Source organism: Lotus japonicus, chromosome 5 (genome assembly GCF_012489685.1).
Source record: "Lotus japonicus ecotype B-129 chromosome 5, LjGifu_v1.2".
Classification (NCBI taxonomy): Eukaryota; Viridiplantae; Streptophyta; class Magnoliopsida; order Fabales; family Fabaceae; genus Lotus; species Lotus japonicus.
Window position 1 is genome coordinate 67,194,903 of NC_080045.1, and position 19,168 is coordinate 67,214,070.

The window sequence follows — 19,168 nt, forward strand, 5'->3', positions numbered from 1 at the left end:
GTGGTGGCGGTGGTGATGGAAGTAGTGGTAGGTTGGTGGTGGTGGTGGCAATGGTGGTAGGTTGGTGTTGGTGGCGGTGGTGGTGACAGTGGAGATAGGTTGGTGGTGGTGGTGGCAGCGATGGTGGTTGTGGTGGTGGTGATGATAGGGTGGTGGTGGTGGTGGTAAGGCGGTGGCGGCTACAGTGGAGGGTGGAGGCAATGGTGGTGGTGGTGGCGGCGATAGGTGTAAGATCAAGATCTGGTCATGTGGTACAACTCTATGTTTTGATGATAACAAGTATTTATTTGTGGATGAACAACTATGATACTCTAATGTTTGTCTTGAGTGTTTTGACAAACAGGTTCTGATTCTGACACCAGAAGATATATTCGTCAGAAGATCTGAGGATCAGAGGATCAGAAGGATCAGAGGATCTGAAGATCAGAGGATCAGAAGATCAGAGGATCTGAAGATCAGAGGATCAGAAGATCTGAGGATCAGAAGATCTGAAGACCAGAAGCTCTGAGGGACCAGAGGCTCTGAAGGTTCAGAAGCTCTGAAGGTCCAGAAGCAGAAGTTACGAAGGTCAGAGGATCCAAGCATCCCTCTGACTCTGATCACCAAGCTTCACAAGTTCCAACACGAAGCATAACTCTGATCAGAAGTCATTGGTTAAAGGCAAATGTCTCTATCAAGAAGTACAAGAGCAGTGTACTATTCTGAAAAGCCTACCTACCAAGGTTCAGCCACAGCAGGTTCTGGAAGTTCCAGAAATGCCCTCCAACGGTCATATTCTCTCAACAGAAATATCCTTTGCACCTTGGACTATAAAAGGCTGAAGAAAAGAAGAAAGCTAAGAGAGAAAAACCAAGAGCTGCAATACAAGAAAAGATTCAAGCCTCTACTTTCTTCATCTGTTCTTATTTAGTTTACACTCAGCTTATTTAGAAGCAAACCTTTGTAAACACCAACCTCAAACAGTTGTTTGATTTTCCTTAAGGGACCGGGTAGGTCAGTATCCTTAAGAAGACTAAGAGAGTGAATCTTAGTGGTGATTCCTTTAGGAGATCAAGGTTGATCGGATCCTAGAGAAGACTAAGAGAGTGAATCTTAGTGAGAGCTAAGTCAGTGTATTGTTAGTCACTTGTAGGTTTCAAGTGCAGTTGTAACAATTATCTGATTAGTGGATTGCCTTCATTCTAAGAAGGAAGAAATCACCTTAACGGGTGGACTGGATTAGCTTGAGGGATTTATCAAGTGAACCAGGATAAAATACTTGTGTGCTTCTTTCTTCTCTCTATCTTTATCCGCTGCACCATCTATCGTAGAGAAACCGAAAAGATTTACTTTAAATCTTAAGGGGAAAGTTTTTATATTCAAAACGCTATTCAACCCCCCCTTCTAGTCGTTTTTCACACCTTCAATTGGTATCAGAGCGCAAGTTCTGATTACCACACTTAACAGTGTTCAGTAGATCCGGGCCAGTGTGAAAAACTCATGGATTCCACCACTACTACAAGCAAATATCAATACAGTGCAAGACCACCTATCTTTGATGGTCAGAGATTTGATTTCTGGAAAGACAGAATCAAAAGCTTCTTTCTTGGCTTTGATCCTGATCTTTGGGATTTTGTTGTTGATGGCTACACCCCTCCTGTTGATGTACATGGTGTAAAGATCCCAAGGAAGAAGATGAGTGAAGATCAAAAGAAGGAGTTCAGAGATCATCACCGATCAAGAGCTATTCTGCAAAGTGCCATTTCATATGAAGAATATGAGAAAATTACTGATCGTGATTCCGCCAAGGGCATCTTTGAATCCTTGAAGATGTCTCATGAAGGAAACAAGAAAGTGAAAGAATCAAAGACACTGTCTTTGATCCAGAAATATGAATCCTTCCAAATGGAACCTGACGAATCCATTGAGGATATGTTTTCCAGATTCCAGTTGATTATTGCTGGAATAAGACCCCTCAACAATAGCTACACCACTGCGGATCATGTCATGAGGATCCTTAGAGGTCTTCCTGAAAGCTGGATGCCTTTGATAACTTCCTTGGAGCTAACTAGAGATGTTGAGCAGATGAGTTTGGAAGAACTCATAAGCATACTGAAGTGTCATGAACTAAAGCGTGCTGAACATCAGGATCAGAAGAAGAAGTCTATAGCCTTGAAATCCAAATCTGAAAAGGCTAAGGCTCTCCAAGCAGAAGCAGAAGAATCCGAAGAAGCCTCTGAAGATTCTGATGAAGATGAGCTGACTCTGATATCCAGAAAGCTCAACTGCATCTGGAAGCACAGGCAGAGCAAATTCAAAGGCTCATCAAAGGACAAAAAGTCAAAGAAGCACCTCAAGACCAAGAAGAGTCTGATGGTGACTTTTGATGAATCAGAGTCAGAGGATGTTGACTCTGATGGTGAAGTCCAAGGACTCATGGCCATTGTCAAAGACAAAGGAGCAGAGTCAAAGGAAGTTGTTGACTCTGACTCAGAATCAGAAGGAGATCCAGACTCTGACGATGAAAATGAGGTATTTGATTCTTTCTCAACTTCTGAACTTAAAGATGCTTTGTCTGAAATTATGGATAAATATAACTCTCTCTTGACTAAGCATAAAAGGTTGAAAAAGAATTTCTCTACTGCCTCTGAAACTTCTGTTGAACATGAGAAAATTATTTCTGATTTGAAAAATGATAATCATGCTTTGATCAATTCTAACTCTGTGCTTAAGAACCAGATTGCTAAGTTAGAAGAAATTGTTGCATGTGATGCCTCTGATTGTAGAAATGAATCTAAGTATGAAAAGTCTTTTCAAAGATTCCTGGCTAAAAGCGTAGACAGAAGCTTAATGGCTTCAATGATCTATGGCGTAAGCAGAAATGGAATATATGGCATTTTCTATTCTAAACCTTCTGAAGTTGCTGCATCATCTCTTAAGAAAGGAACTTTCTCTATGTCAAAATATCATGCTCAAATTCCTTTACATTATCCTGTTGAAAGACCCAAAGTTGTCAGAACTTCTGGGCTAACTAACAAGAAAGGACCCAGAAAGTGGGTACCTAGGGATAAGATTATATATGTTGCAGATATCTTCAATAGGTCCATCGAAACTCCAACCATGGAACCTGGACAGTGGATGCAGGCAACACATGACGGGAGAAAGGCATATGTCCCAAGATCCAAAACTTGAACCTGAAGGTGAAGTTAATCTTGGAGGCATCAGTAGAGTAAGATTTGGTCAAGTCAAAGCTAGCTGAAAAAGCTTGCAGAGATGAGCATGACCGTTTCAGAAAGAAACAAAGACTCAGAACTTGTCGAACCAGAAGCAACAACATCAGAAGATGCTACTACAACTTCTGACTTGCGTCATCAGAAGAAGAGTAGGTTCCTAGCTTCTCATTCTGAAGTATCTAAAGATGAAATTCTGTCCAGAACGGAGATGTCACCAGAACCACACTTCTGCTCTCATCAGAAGATATGCTAATCAGAAGCCAAGTATCCCTTGGTATTCCTTCTGAGGGGGAGTATTTCGTCTTATGCTCTTACTATTTTTTTTCCACCTTCATTCTTTTTGCTTATGACAAAAAGGGGGAGAACTTATAGTATCTTGACAACTCCTATATTATTTAGCTCAGAATCTAGATATTACTAACGTTGATATTAAGTACTAGATTCAGGGGGAGCTTAGCTCAGAATCAAGCACGAGTCTTGGATTCAGAAGGAGCAAGATAAACTATACACATCAGGATAAGTTTTAACTCTGATACCTAATACTCTGAGTGTATTCAGTTTAATTGTTTAGAGTTGTTCATCAAAATACATAGTTTTGTCATCATCAAAAAGGGGGAGATTGTAAGATCAAGATCTGGTCATGTGGTACAACTCTATGTTTTGATGATAACAAGTATTTATTTGTGGATGAACAACTATGATACTCTAATGTTTGTCTTGAGTGTTTTGACAAACAGGTTCTGATTCTGACACCAGAAGATATATTCGTCAGAAGATCTGAGGATCAGAGGATCAGAAGGATCAGAGGATCTGAAGATCAGAGGATCAGAAGATCAGAGGATCTGAAGATCAGAGGATCAGAAGATCAGAGGATCTGAAGATCAGAGGATCAGAAGATCTGAGGATCAGAAGATCTGAAGACCAGAAGCTCTGAGGGACCAGAGGCTCTGAAGGTTCAGAAGCTCTGAAGGTCCAGAAGCAGAAGTTACGAAGGTCAGAGGATCCAAGCATCCCTCTGACTCTGATCACCAAGCTTCACAAGTTCCAACACGAAGCATAACTCTGATCAGAAGTCATTGGTTAAAGGCAAATGTCTCTATCAAGAAGTACAAGAGCAGTGTACTATTCTGAAAAGCCTACCTACCAAGGTTCAGCCACAGCAGGTTCTGGAAGTTCCAGAAATGCCCTCCAACGGTCATATTCTCTCAACAGAAATATCCTTTGCACCTTGGACTATAAAAGGCTGAAGAAAAGAAGAAAGCTAAGAGAGAAAAACCAAGAGCTGCAATACAAGAAAAGATTCAAGCCTCTACTTTCTTCATCTGTTCTTATTTAGTTTACACTCAGCTTATTTAGAAGCAAACCTTTGTAAACACCAACCTCAAACAGTTGTTTGATTTTCCTTAAGGGACCGGGTAGGTCAGTATCCTTAAGAAGACTAAGAGAGTGAATCTTAGTGGTGATTCCTTTAGGAGATCAAGGTTGATCGGATCCTAGAGAAGACTAAGAGAGTGAATCTTAGTGAGAGCTAAGTCAGTGTATTGTTAGTCACTTGTAGGTTTCAAGTGCAGTTGTAACAATTATCTGATTAGTGGATTGCCTTCATTCTAAGAAGGAAGAAATCACCTTAACGGGTGGACTGGATTAGCTTGAGGGATTTATCAAGTGAACCAGGATAAAATACTTGTGTGCTTCTTTCTTCTCTCTATCTTTATCCGCTGCACCATCTATCGTAGAGAAACCGAAAAGATTTACTTTAAATCTTAAGGGGAAAGTTTTTATATTCAAAACGCTATTCAACCCCCCCTTCTAGTCGTTTTTCACACCTTCAATAGGGTGGTGGTTGTGGTGTCGGTGGTGGCAATAGAGTGGTGGCGACAATTATGGTGGTGGTGGCGATAGGGTGGTGGTTGTGGTGGCGGTAGGGCGGTGGCGGTGGCGGCAACATCGGTGGTGGCGGTGGTGGCAGCGATGGTGGTTGTGGTGTTGGCGACGATAGAGTGTGGTGGTGGTAGTAAGGCGGTGGCGGCTTAGTAGGGTGGTGGTGACGGTGGAGGGTGGAGGCAATGGTGGTGGTGGTGGTGGTGGCGATAGGGTGGTGGTTGTGGTGTCGGTGGTGGCGGCGATTATGGTGGTGGTGGCGATAGGGTTGTGGTGGCGGCGATTATGGTGGTGGTGGCGGTAGGGCGGCGGTGGTGGTGGTGGTGGCAACACCAGTGGTGACGGTAGGGCGGTGGTGGCGGCGGCGGCGGTGATCGGATGGTGGTGGTGGTGGTGGTGGTGCCAATGGTGGTGTAAGTTGGCAGCAATAGAGGGTGGTGGTGATGGTGACTTATACGTCGCAACCTTATCATGTCTTATCCATCACTCACATGATGGATTAAATAATACGTCATTTTAACGTATAAGGTGACTTTGATGGATAAGCTTATACAATACAATGTCATCACCAAACAATGGATAAACTCATAATGTATTGTATAAGCTTATACTATCATGCCTAATACGGCGTGCCAAACGAGCCCTAAGGAAAAGGCTCCATGTCTCGCGGTAACAACGAATCACACTCGCCCTCAAGTAAATTAAATCCTATAAATTAGTTAAAATATATTTCAATTAAATTGAAAAAATATGTTTCCAAGTTAAGGAAAGTTTGAAACTGAATCAAATTCAATAATAATATATAATTTTGCTGCTTGAATTTGTTAAAATTCAAATCTTATCATAAACTACCTTCGTTCCTATTTAAGTAGTGCAATTATTTTATTTTATTTTCAGGAAAGTATTATTTGTTTTCCTATTTCACTCTTTAATATGTATTTTATATTTCCTTATTTATTGTTCCTGCAAAGATATTTTTTTGAAAAATATTATTTAATACTCACTTGAAATTCTAAGTAGACAAATATATATGAACACATTTTTTTCTTCAAAGTTGATAGTTAATAAGGAACAAATCGAATCGATTTAGATGTAGTACTATATATAATACTAGAACTTTGATAAGATAAAACATTATGAGCCTAAAATTAATTAGTTCAAATTTTTCTTACTCGTCATATCAAATGACCAGAATAGTCCCCTTTCATGGCTTCCTCTTCTAGTAATAAAGTCACCCTGAGACTTCTAATTGACACAAAGAATGAAAAGGTTTTATTGGCTTAAGCTTCCAAGCCTGACTTTTTCTTTATACTGATATTGATTGATTTGAAATTTGGAAGTTTCAAATCTTATCGATTACATATTATTGATTGATAGAGTTAAATATTATGATTGCAAGTGTAACAAAAACAAAGTGTATATCATGATCAAGTTAAATTGTCAAAATTTGCACCCACCATTTTCTCATGTGAGTATTATATGAATAAATCAAATGAGTAGAATAGTCCCCTTGTAACCAAAAGAAAAGAAAAAAATAGTCCCTCTTGATGGCTTTCTTTCTCATAAACAAAATCATAATGGTGATAAAACGTGACCGTTTGAACCCATCAAGAGTTTAATCTGAGAAACCAAGTCCAATTAATATACCAAAATTTCCGATGAAACTTCTAATTGAGCCGAAGGATGAGAAGCTTCTCTTTGCGGAAGCTTCCAAAACGGTCGTTGACTTTCTCTTTAACCTGCTTCGCTTGCCTCTTGCAACTATGGTGAGGGACCGGAACAAGAATGTCATGGCGGGTAGCTTAGGCAATTTGTACCATAGTGTTGAAAATCTCATTACCACAGCTACATGGAAAAAATTCAATCTAAGTCTCCTCTTATAAATTCAATGGAAATCACTGACCTTCATTACGCAGCCGCTGAAAGTCGTAAAGTGCCATGTACTCAATGTGGTGGTGAACATGCCAAGATTGGGTTAGTGAAAGATATGGTATGTTTCATGGTCATGGACGATTAGGCCATTCAGCCCATGACAATAGAAAACGTTAAAACATTGCTCAATAAGTTCAATGTCAAAGACCTTGGTGCCTTGCAAGAAAAGGTCGTTTACTTAGGCATGTCTGAGGTATGTATGTCATTTGAGAAATTCTACTAACATTCACTTAACATCCTATTACAAACTGGTTTAAATTCATTAGAATATTGGTCGAGGAATCCACTCAATGAAATCTACAACCATTAAAAAAAATGTTAAAATGAGAGTTTGTCCCTTCCTCTTGTAACATAATTTGTTTAATTGACAAGTGTTTTTATATTTTATTTTGTTCGAGGCTTCTTTTCAATCCAAGACAGTTTTGACTAGTGTCTTCTTGAAGAAGAAGAATATTGTTGTTAAGGATGAAACATGATGGAGAAGGTGATGTGTCAAATTTTGGTTTCTTGTAGTTTTAGGGTTATCTTTTTTTTCCCCTGATTGGTCAATTTTGTTTTCTACTTTTTTGGGGAGGGGGTTTTTATCCTTTGCAACAATCGAGTCATGGACATGCAGGGTTATCTTATGCTGTCTGATCGGGATGATCACGGAGTGCTGGGGCAGCCAAGAGGGAAGAAGGGCTGGTGTGCTGACGAGCTGGGTGATCCCGGGAGGGGCTCCTGCAAGGGACTCCAATGCCAAAGTGAGTAGGGGAATCGAGTAAGTGGGTAGTGAGGTGAAGAGAATAACGTACCTTAGAATGAATGTGTTGCCTCCCTTATATACACGTTGGAGTATTAGGGTTGGAGCCATGCAACGTCATGCATGGTCCGTACCGGTGGACTAGGAGCCGTTGGATCCTTCTGCTCCTCCTGCTGCTAACAGTGATCCAACGGCCTAGAATCCCTAGGGACCCACCTCCCAACCACCCTAGTTCCGTAGGGTGGTGGGCCTAGGTCAACCTCTAGGTGGTGGGGTCCAGGTTCTTGGATCAGGGGGAGACGTCATCCTGCTTGTGGTACAGGGCCCGGACATCCCACCCTGGTCGTCCCCACGGGGCCTTCCCCAGGTAACCCTGATCGGGTACTAATCCTACCGAGGGTAGAGGTCGGTGTGTCTCCGTCCGTCCCAGAACAGTAGTCCCCCAGCTCTGGTCCACTACTTTAGTGGGCCTGGAGCTTTAGGTGAGGCCCTCCTAGGTGAAGCTCGCTTGAGTGTTCTCCCGTCATTTTGGTCGGTCCCTGTCAGCCCTTACTGGAACAGTAGCCCCCCAGCTCTGCCTCACTGTATGAGTAAGGCGTGAGCTTTAGAGTTGTGTCCGGACGGTTGGAGGAGGTCGGTGTGTCTCCGTCCGTCCCAGAACAGTAGTCCCCCAGCTCTGGTCCACTACTTTAGTGGGCCTGGAGCTTTAGGTGAGGCCCTCCTAGGTGAAGCTCGCTTGAGTGTTCTCCCGTCATTTTGGTCGGTCCCTGTCAGCCCTTACCGGAACACTGTCTAGTCTTTTAAAAAAGAGAAAAATTTATGCACTTTGGTTTATTCCAAATGAGTGATTTCAAATTTCAATGAACCAGCAAAGTTGCACCTTGCACGGTAATGTTATGCTGGCTCGACAATTTTCCAACCATTTGATGTATATATAGTAGTATTATCCTATATTCCTATATCACAAATGGTTTAATATTTTTCACAATCATAAAATTTTCAATGTGTAATTAATTTCTGAAAGTTGAGCCTCTTGCACATGAAGAGCGTCTTAGTAGAATGTACATATTTCTCATGGAAAGGAGAATGGACCTTTCAGTGTTATATGAAAATTGTATTTACTATATCATGGTTTAAACTTTGAATGCTGCCACAAAACCAGAAAAAAATAAAAATGGGGGGCGAAAACTTAATAAATTGAACAAGATTAACCTTCACTACAAAAATACACGTGGAAATTTTTAAGGAATTGAGGGACAAAGAAGGAAAACACTGGTGAATTCTTGTAATTCAGGCACTGAAAGGAATGCCATCTAAACTATCCCTATTTATGTACACAGATGTTACAACAACTCTTGGACTGTATTTTCTACAATTTTCACAAAAATGAAAAATAAAATACAGTAATGAATAGGTTCTTTCATCATCCACCTTGAGACTGGGAGAGTGAAAAGAAGGTCCAATAAAAGAGCTGAATTAGTGTTTGATTCCACCACCTTACTCTCTTTGAAAGAATATGCATCCAGTCACAAATCCTCAAACCAACAAAACTCCAAATTCCAATCTTTCAAATCCTACACTATCCTGCTTCATCATTCCCATCCTTGCAATCTGCAAACCATCACCTGACACTGTTAAATTCAATCAGGTGCAGCAATCACCGGTGATTCAACTCAAGCAGAACATTACACAATTCTCACGAACAAACATTAGTTGTGCAATTTGCTCACATCACATGCTCCCATTCTAAACAAGCCGCCGATGTGGACGCATAGCCTTGCCAAAATGAGGTTGCATTAATCGGCCATACAGACCATTCTTTGCCATCAATGAATCATGAGTCCCCTCCTCAACTATCCGTCCTCCGTTAAGAACAACAATGTTGTCCACATGCCTCATCATAGCAGCCCTGTGTGCTATTAGAATAGTGGTTTTGTTTCCCATTATTAGAGTGTCTAATGCCTCTTGCACCACTCTGCTTGATTCAGATTCAATTGATGAACTAGCTTCATCCAACAACAAGATAGGTGCATTTTTTAGCACTACCCTTGCAATTGCAATCCTCTGTTTCTGTCCTGGAGTTAAGTCAACACCTCTCATCCCAACATGAGTGTCATAACCATGAGGCAAGCTACTAATGAAATGATGCGCATTTGCTATTCTTGCGGCCTCTTTTATTTCAGCTTCACTGGCAGTATGTCTGGCATATATGATATTTTCCCTTACAGTTGTCGAGAAGATAATAGGTTCCTGCTGAACCAGACCAAGGTGGCTTCTCAACCATCTCAAGTTATACAGTTTTAAATCTCTCCCATCTAGTAAAACTTGACCAGCAACTGGATCATAAAATCTCTGCATCAAAGATATTATAGTGCTTTTTCCTGACCCTGAAGCTCCCACAACAGCAATTGTTTGCCCCCCACTGACTTTGAGACTAAAATTGCTCAATACCAAGACTTCTGGCCTAGAAGGATAACAAAAATCAACATTTTTCAACTCAATGCTTCCATATACATTAGGTGGCTTCAATGCTTCATTGTCATCAGGATCAATTTTAGGCACGCGATCTATGATTTCAAATACTGAAATGAGAGATTTTCTTCGCTTGAGTATGTAAGGAGCCAGTCCAAAGGGTTCCACAAGCGCAAATGTAGCAAATGAGAAAATCATGTACTCCTTGATCGCAGTGGGAGTATCCGCATAATCTCTATGTACACATATTGCAGTGTACCAAAGTAGAAGGGCATTACAGGCAAAAAGTAGAAACTGTGTAAGGCCAAATGCAAAACCAATGGCCAGTCCGTGAAGAAAACTCTGCTTAAATATTTTATTTAACTGCAGCCTGTAGAGTTCCATCACCTTATTACCAGCACAAAATGCAACAACGGTGTAAATATTTCTGACTGCATCTTCAAGAACCAAAGATGCCTTTTGGTGCATTTCCTGGATGCCCCTTGAAAATCCAGCAAGCCACAATTTCTGCAGTGTTTAAGAAAATGCCTTAACACATGCATAATGCAAACAATAAAATCAAATACCCCAAATCATAGTACTTAGCCAGCATTATTATTTATTAAGTCATTCATGTATTTGGCAAAAGCAGGTCCGGAAGTGTAGTAATTGAAAATTAAACATAAAACAACATAAATAAGAATGTCAGTGCATAAAAATGGAACCCCAGTAAAAAGGAGGTAAAATAGCATTCAATCATGATAAATTTGATACTGTAAGGCAATAGCATGCATCAGAACTCTGATCTCTTAAGAAGAGATAAAGTCTGATGACAAATAGAATAAGCAATAGACACTGCCAAATTATACTCATTACAATCATTAAATGAGTAACTTAAACATGAAAAGATGTTATAGTTACTGCAATGCCATGGATCATTTCAATATCAATTTTGTTAAAACAAACACAACTGAATGCTAATTTAGCGTTCTACATTAAGGAATCATCAATGACTTTAATTTCAGTGAATGAAACACAATTTGTGTGCTTTAGAGAGATGCAGGCATACTCAGATGAAAAATTACCAATTTTACTTTTTAACTTTTCCTTCTTAAACATTAGCAAGTCTCATACATACCCAGACTCCTAGACATCTCGAGGATTTTGGATTTGTTATTTTTTTCTTCATAATTCTTAAGGCAAAGGAGACCCCCCCCCCAACTATAAATTGGTCACTACTGGCATATTATCCAACAAACTTGGCTTCCGATGAATGAAACAAATGGGAAAATAATGATAAAAGGCCATCTATACGATGCATTTGGAACTAAAATCACACAATTCAGGATTGGCATCCACAATTCATTTTTCATCCATGATATGAACTGATCTAGAAATTATGAATTCCAAAATCACTGAATTTCGCAAGAGGCAAAATTTTCCACAAATTGAGTTCACACGAAAAATAAATAAAAGCTTAACCCATCAGCTAGAGAACCACAAGAGCAGGCGCAAACCTGGGCAACAGCAGAAACACAGAGAATTGGAAGTGTTGCTAAAGCCACAAGTGCTAATCGCCAGTGCAGCAAAACACCAATGAGAAAAGCAACAATAACTGCCGCACTGTCCTGTACAAATATGGAAAGTCGGTTACTGAAAGCAGCTCGCACAAATGTCGCATCATTGGCCAAGCGCATGGATAAATTGTCAGCACTATTTTCTTCTAAATCGAACCATCCAGTTTCATTGCGTAGCATGGCTGCCATGTTATGTAAATAGGTCAAAGTACAGCTCAAAAGTCCAGATTGTTTATAAAAAAAATTACTGCAAAAGGAAGTACGAACCTGAGAACATCATTCTCCTAACTCTTTCTGTCATTTTCTCCCCCATAATACCAAAGTAGAAATGTTGTAAGAAGTTGGCAATGACGGTCACAATACCAATACAAGCAATGAGCAAGCACCATTTGTCTATCTCCCCTTGCAAGTGATGAGTTTCATCAATTTTGTTGTAAGCTGTCACCACCAGGCCAATGACATAAGCAAGAAGAGGATTGAAGGAACCAAAGATAGCAGCACCTATGCTTCCTAACACCGCATAAAGCCACTCTGCAAAACTAAGCTCTGCCAACCTCCAAATTGAGGGTTGTTCTTGATGCAGTGTATCCTTTGTTGCATTTGCTTTCACTGGAAAATCATCAGAATAACTATCTGGTCTGCTAAAAGTCTGTGAATGGGAGCGTTCATTTTTAGGATCAGATGTTAAAAGAGGTGAAACAGGGGATTCAGGGTCAGAACCATTTGATGTTTGTCGATGCAAAGACTGAACATCAATCTTCGGTAAGTCTGGTAGTCTCATTTCGAAACTATCCTGCCTTTTTATTGATGGCTCTTTATCTTCTGCCTCCAAAGACTGACCATTTTCCATCATCTTCTCGGGTGGTGGGCTCCGAACTTTGGGTGATTCTTGTGAGTTAAAGAAGCCCTCTGAAGGCCGAAATACTGCAGATATTCTTTGAAGAGAGGGTGATTTCACCATTCTAGGGGATGATGGTTCGTTGAAGCTATGATTTTCTGAAGAATCTTTCTCAATTTGGAAAGCTGCAGTCTCCTTGTAGTTTCGAACAGGCATCCTGCTTACATACCAATGGTGAAAACTCGTTATTTTAAGCACACTAAATATTAAATATTATAGTTCAATGATGTTTAAATGAACTAAAATGTAGCATAATTATTATTAGTTTATTATTGCTATAAATTATTTTCATAACAGGCGTCACTTTCTCCATAAACAAATTATAGTGCATGGCAGGGGCAGAAGCATGATTCGGTGCAATATTAGACCTCTTGGGAAGTTTTGTGGCCTCTTCAGATCGAAGAAGCTCTGCATATAAGCCATCTAGGGTCAATAATTCATCATGAGTACCCATTTCAACAAGCTGACCCTCCTCCATAACAGCTATATAATCAGCATTCTTTATAAGACTAAGCCTTCGAGCAATTATTATTGTTGAGCGTCCCAGCATAAGGAGATCCAGGGCATCCTGAACAGACCTCTCAGCCTCAAAATCAAGTCCACCGGTAACCTCATCAAGCAGAAGAATGGATGGATTTAAAAGCACAGCTCTTGCAATAGAAAGTTTTATTTTTTGCTCTTCTGTCAAAGCTAAACCCGCCCTGCCAACCTGAAAAACATAAGGCCCAGTTTTGGAAGTGCAATAAGATTCACAGTGGAAATGAAATATAATTGAAAATACAAACCAAAAAACTGAGCCATAGGCTTCATTGGATCATGTCAGTCAAGCTTCACCTGAGTATCATAACCTTTATCTAGGGAGCTGATAAAGGTATGTGCATGAGCTATTTTAGCAGCCTCTTCAATTTGATCAGAGGTGGTCTCCCTGCCATAAGCAATGTTGTCTTTTATGCTCAAACTGAGCAAAGCCGGTTCCTGGGTTACCAGTCCTATTTGGCTCCTCAGCCATTCCAGTTTCAAATTCTTGATGTTTTCACCATCTAAAAGAACTTCTCCTGAACCATATATTGGGCCATTGGCAAAAAAAAATTTAAATCTGAAATGTGCTTTGAAAGAGACAGCATGAATATGCACTAAGGAGAAATGAATTACCTAATGTTGGATCATAGAACCGCTCCATAAGTGGAATAATACTGCTCTTTCCAGAGCCATTTCTGCCAACAAGTGCCACAGTTTTCTTAGCAGGAACCGTGAGATAAAACCCACTCAAAATAGGGATTTCAGGGCGAGAAAGATAACTGAAATAAACATTCCGAAACTCTATGTTTCCTTGTACAGAGGCAGGAGAACTGCCTTCATGATTTGAAGATGAGGATGACCGGCTTATCATCTCAAAGAGTCTATAAGCAGCTATTCGCCCTTGATCAAATGAGTAGAAATTTGTTGCTGCTTGATTCAATCCCCTTAGTCAAGTAACAAAAATGGTAAGCAAAATGTTTAAAAAATGAATAAAATATAGGAGTTGGGAATAATGCTTACAAGCCACTCAGAATCACAGCAAAAAGAGCCGCTACAATTTCACCACCATGAGCTTTTCCATGCACAACCAATAACCTTCCGACCCAGAGTTGCAATGCACAAGAACATATTGCAAGCCCATATGTAAACCCAAGGCCAAGCCCTTGGACAAGACTTATTAATATACCATATCTAAGAGTGGCTTGCAGGGATGTTGCATATGAATATTTAGCTAATGTCTCATTTGTAAATGCATACAAGGTCCTTATATAGGAAACTGCCTGAAGCAAAAGAAAATGTACACACTCAGAACCATTGACAGTTAATTGATTCATCAAATGATAAGAGCTTTAACATTCTTTCCACTTTAGCTAATTCAAAACAGAGAAAAAATAAAGATTAAAATGGAGCATCTCCAATCTTAAAAATAAATAAAGCGATCAAGGCAATTGTATTCATTTCATTCCCACCAAAAAGCAAATATTTTCCATATATAATTAAATGCCTATGGATTGAATGAAGCAGCTAGACAAATAGAAGCATGGACCAAATATATTAGTAAATTATTAAGGGTGTATATTCTGCGTCTATGTGACAACATATACATTATTACAAACAGAGTATTGTTTGTGGAAATCTGGAAGCATTTTATTTCACAAATCTCATTTCACAAATCCTGACATCCTTTTATCTTCCCATTTGGAGGAACTAAAGAAGACCCATTCCTCTCAACAACAAAAAAAAAGATACCCTCTAACTAACACCCATCTCAAGTACGTCCTGTTTCCATAACCTGGTAAAGAGAAAAGATAAAACTTGATTCTATCGAATACTTTTTTTGCAGAAATTCCCTCTAGATGCACAATAACAAAATGTTTTAGGCTTACCGTATGAATAATATTATAAAGGAAAAAAAATACAGAATCACTTGCATGATATGAAAGACTTTCAAAAAGATTCAGATTCTTTTTTTTTGACTTCTTTCAATATATAGTAAAATCAAATCAGTCAAAATCCACCATTGGATTGAAACATCACACACACACACACATATCAAGCACATCATTGGTTCAGTGCAAGAATGAAAAAAATTTAAGCAATAAATAACCTGTTCAGCAATGCTGGCTGCTTCAGCATATGCATCTTGAATATTCTCTGCAAGCCTATGGAGGAATATGTTTGAAATTCCTCCTGCAGCAACAATAAAAGGACCTGTAGCTAATGTTATCAATGCAATCTGCCAACAATTGATAAAAGCAATAACTAGACCACTGAAGAATGTAGCCATATTATGAACATAATTCCCAACCTGTATCATTAAAAGTCAATAGACATATTGAATGAGATATGTGTTGCAATTTCAGATATTATCTTGAAACAATAACAAATTTGCAAAGAAAAGCATACACATATATGCATATGACGGGAGTACAACATACTTTTTCACTAAGAGCAGACTGAATGAGCAGCACATCACTCAATACTTGACTCACAATGTCTCCATTATTCCCGTAAGTATCAAAAAAACTCATGTCTTGATTAAGTAATACTCGAACATATTTTGATCTGATGACAGCTGTCTGCCGTTCTCCAGTAAGTATCCAACACGAAACCTCTATTAAACAAGAAAGAAAAATCAGTACTGCAAGAAACTTAATTCAATATCTAATAAGAAACATTCCTTGTAATTGATTTACCAATCCAACCAGCAACGAAAACTCCCCCAGCAATATAAACAATGTTTAAAGCAAGCTGCAGAAGAAACAACAACAAAGGTAAGTAAGCGTCAGTCCATTTTTAACATCTTGTTCCCGAACAATGTCTATTGCAGAATAATTAAATGTGTACTAATGATGTCATCTAGTTCAACCACTAAATTAACCGGTTGTACTGTTGAACCACTAAAAGCCATAATCTTTGGTTCTCTGGATGAACTGGACTATAAAACATAGCCTATAGTCCATTATGGGTTGAACCATGTTCAGTTATGTGACTATTTTTCTTCTCCACAATTTCTGTTCTTGCACCTGCTCACAACTGTGGAGTTTGATGTATTTGTAAAATGTAAAGTTCTAATGTGATGAAAGACACACTAGCATCAAGAAAGCGTAACTTGACAGATCTGAATATCTGATTGTCCCAATTCAATGCAAGTTACTTATGGTTACAGAACATTTGCAATATTCTAAAGGTCAAGATCATAACTTTTTTTCAGTCCAAGGTCCACTTTGGGTAATTATTTATATGGTCTTAGGTTGAATGAATTCAGGCCTGGCTTGTTATTTACCTGATATTGGACCTTAATTTGGTAATATTCCAGCAATAGTAGGAGGTCTAAATCATTATTGGATTAGGACTGTATTCCTTATCCGTGAAGGAGAAGTTATAGGAGTCCTATGGAATATAGTGGTCATGTTTTGTCCTTAATATAACTACTATCTATAAAGCACCTAAAAAAAATTGGATAATCAATTTTATGAATGAAAGCAGAAAATTACTCTCTTCCAGGTTGTGTAGTTGAGTAACGGCAATGCAATCAAACTCTAGGTGTGAAGCCTAGCTTACTTTTATTTTGCTTGTAAGTTTTGTTAGACTTAATTCCCATGACAGACTGCAATAAAAACCCATCCTATCAATACCCTAATTAATCCATGTTTGAATTTATCTTAAAACCTCAAAATCCAAGTCCTTATTACTACAGCTACACTCTGGTTTGAGTAATGATATATCAAGAAATTGTGTGAAGTTAGGAGATAAAAGGTATAACCTTCCTTAAATGGCAGCTCCATGTCTCAAACCCAACCAATAATGGACTAGCCCCGGCATCAATGTAATCAGTTGTCAGGTGTACAAACAAGGATCTAATAGCATATCATAAAAGTCAAGCTTGATAAGAGGGGGAAATTCTTCTTCAAATAGGGCATCCATGTCTCACACCCTAGCCCCTAACCCTCACTCTATGCAATTTTTTAACACAACCAATTCTAGACAAAAAAAAAATTGAATTTCTAGCATCAATCTCCAAATTCTTAAGGAGCTTGGAACCCTGCACAGAGTGCCCCTTATGCAATCCTAGGTCAACACAAGTGCTATAATGGCCAGGAAAAGGGGTGGGCCGGATGGCCGTCATGTCCCTTATGAAAATGGAAAGAGACTAGAGAAGGAGTCAATTTAGATAAACTTCTCAACAATCACCTATATGTAAAGAAAAACTTGAAACAATCTTGCAATCACGTATAAGTTCTTGCATAAGTTAAAATCAGCTTTTGCACCTCAACTATTTCCAAAACGGACTCTCTCATTTAACTTGTACATAAACATTTATAAACTTATAAGGACTTGTGTCTAAGTTAGAAACCAAAGAGTTATCGCGGTTGAAAAGCTTCTAGAAGCTAGAAACTAAACCCAAACTGGGCCAAGGTGTGGCATGTAATACACAGTGTACCTGTGAAGCCAGTTTTCATGAAAAATGAACTATTCAATTACATCAAAGCTAGTAGCTAAACCACAACCGAGTTCATGGAGCTAAACAAACAAATGGAACAGTAAAGACACATTTCCACTAAATAATCGAAACCTAGAAGCTGTGTACGATAAAAACAATGATTTCCATAGAAAATGAAATGAATTCTAACCTCCTTGAACCTGGGAAACTGATCCTCCTGCATAGGAACCTGGAGAACTTTAGCAAAGTAGTGCAAGTAAACCACAAGCGCGGTGCCATGAGCGGCGGCGGCGACGGAGCCAACCACCATAAGGACCCAGTCGAGACGGTCAGCGCAGGCGAACAGCCGCGAGAAAGGAACGGCAGCTGGCGGCGGCTCGTCCTCCTCTTGCTCCTCCATCTCCTCATCCTCCTCCACCTGCTGCGACGCGGAGGTCTCGGCGCCGAAGTCCATGAAAGGCGACGGCGACTCCGGCGGCTCTGACACCTCGGAGACCGGCGTGAGTGGCTGCATGTGCGGTGGGGACCACCCGAACAGCCCCCTTGATACCATCGTCTCCGATCCCCCGCTCACCACAACAACACAGAAACTCGAAGATTGAAAAACCTCTCAACAGATCCCACCAGCGCCAGCTTCTACAGGAAACGACGCGTGGTATTGAACGCCGGCGAGGTGGTTGTGGAGTTTGGTGGCGGCTGGTGCGGTGGTTGACTTGGTCAACGAAGGTGTACGACCGGAGCTGAAGTTGTTGTTCTTGGTGTTGAGGTTTGGTTTCCAATTTTGGTTTTTTGTTTTTTAAGTTTGGATGAATGAAATTGAAATGAATAGAAAATACAGTGAGTGTGTGCTGTGATGGCATGCACAGAATGTAGAGCTGGAAAATGGAGGAAGGAGGGTGTTTTCGTCATTTCAAGCCATGATGGTGTTGGTAAATGTGTCAACAGCTGGATGATGTGCTTTTTCTATGAGCTAAACAAACTGGTTTGAGCAAATTCGGTTCCGATCACCGTCATGAGCTAGTGTATGATTTCGCGATAATAAGTCGTCCTCCAACACATTTCTCACACCGGTAGTGGAAATAAAATACATAACATTTTGATGAAATGTAGATCATTTTTATCAACTGAGTCAACGTGTGTTGCGCTACATGATGTTGATGTGCCATGAAAATACGTTGAGGCTCCTCATTGGAGTGACACATGTGTTAAATGTTGGTGTGCTGTTTTTGGTTTTTAATTTTTTTTTTTGATAGGCAAAAGAATGCATTAAAGGGAGTACAAGGGGTACTCCAACCCTTAATACAAAGAGAAAAGAAAAAACAAGAAAAAAGCTAATAAACTACAACCCAGAAGTATAACCCAGCTACAAAAAACTAAAACCTGCAATCCCATTACAGTTCTTGGAGACAAATAAGCGGGTGTCTAGACCATTCGAACAACGAACAAGAAAATCCACTCAACTTAGCTTTAATCCAATGCCATGATCTCCACTTAATCAGCTCTAAGATCGAC

The 19,168-nt window shown here is 39.7% G+C and overlaps 1 protein-coding gene across 1 annotated transcript; it reads right to left on the reverse strand.

The window, feature by feature from the left end:
- Positions 1–8,947: 8,947 nt before the first annotated feature.
- On the reverse strand, positions 8,948–18,518 carry LOC130721312 (ABC transporter B family member 20-like). The gene is made up of 11 exons (XM_057572077.1): positions 17,847–18,518; positions 15,909–15,963; positions 15,651–15,826; positions 15,320–15,520; positions 14,233–14,492; positions 13,846–14,156; positions 13,528–13,748; positions 13,062–13,402; positions 12,063–12,850; positions 11,736–11,977; positions 8,948–10,746 (listed from the first exon to the last, which is right to left on the reverse strand). The coding sequence occupies exons 1-11, from the start codon at positions 18,207–18,209 to the stop codon at positions 9,514–9,516; spliced, it is 4,191 nt and encodes a 1,396-aa protein (XP_057428060.1). The 5' UTR covers positions 18,210–18,518; the 3' UTR covers positions 8,948–9,513.
- Positions 18,519–19,168: the final 650 nt, after the last annotated feature.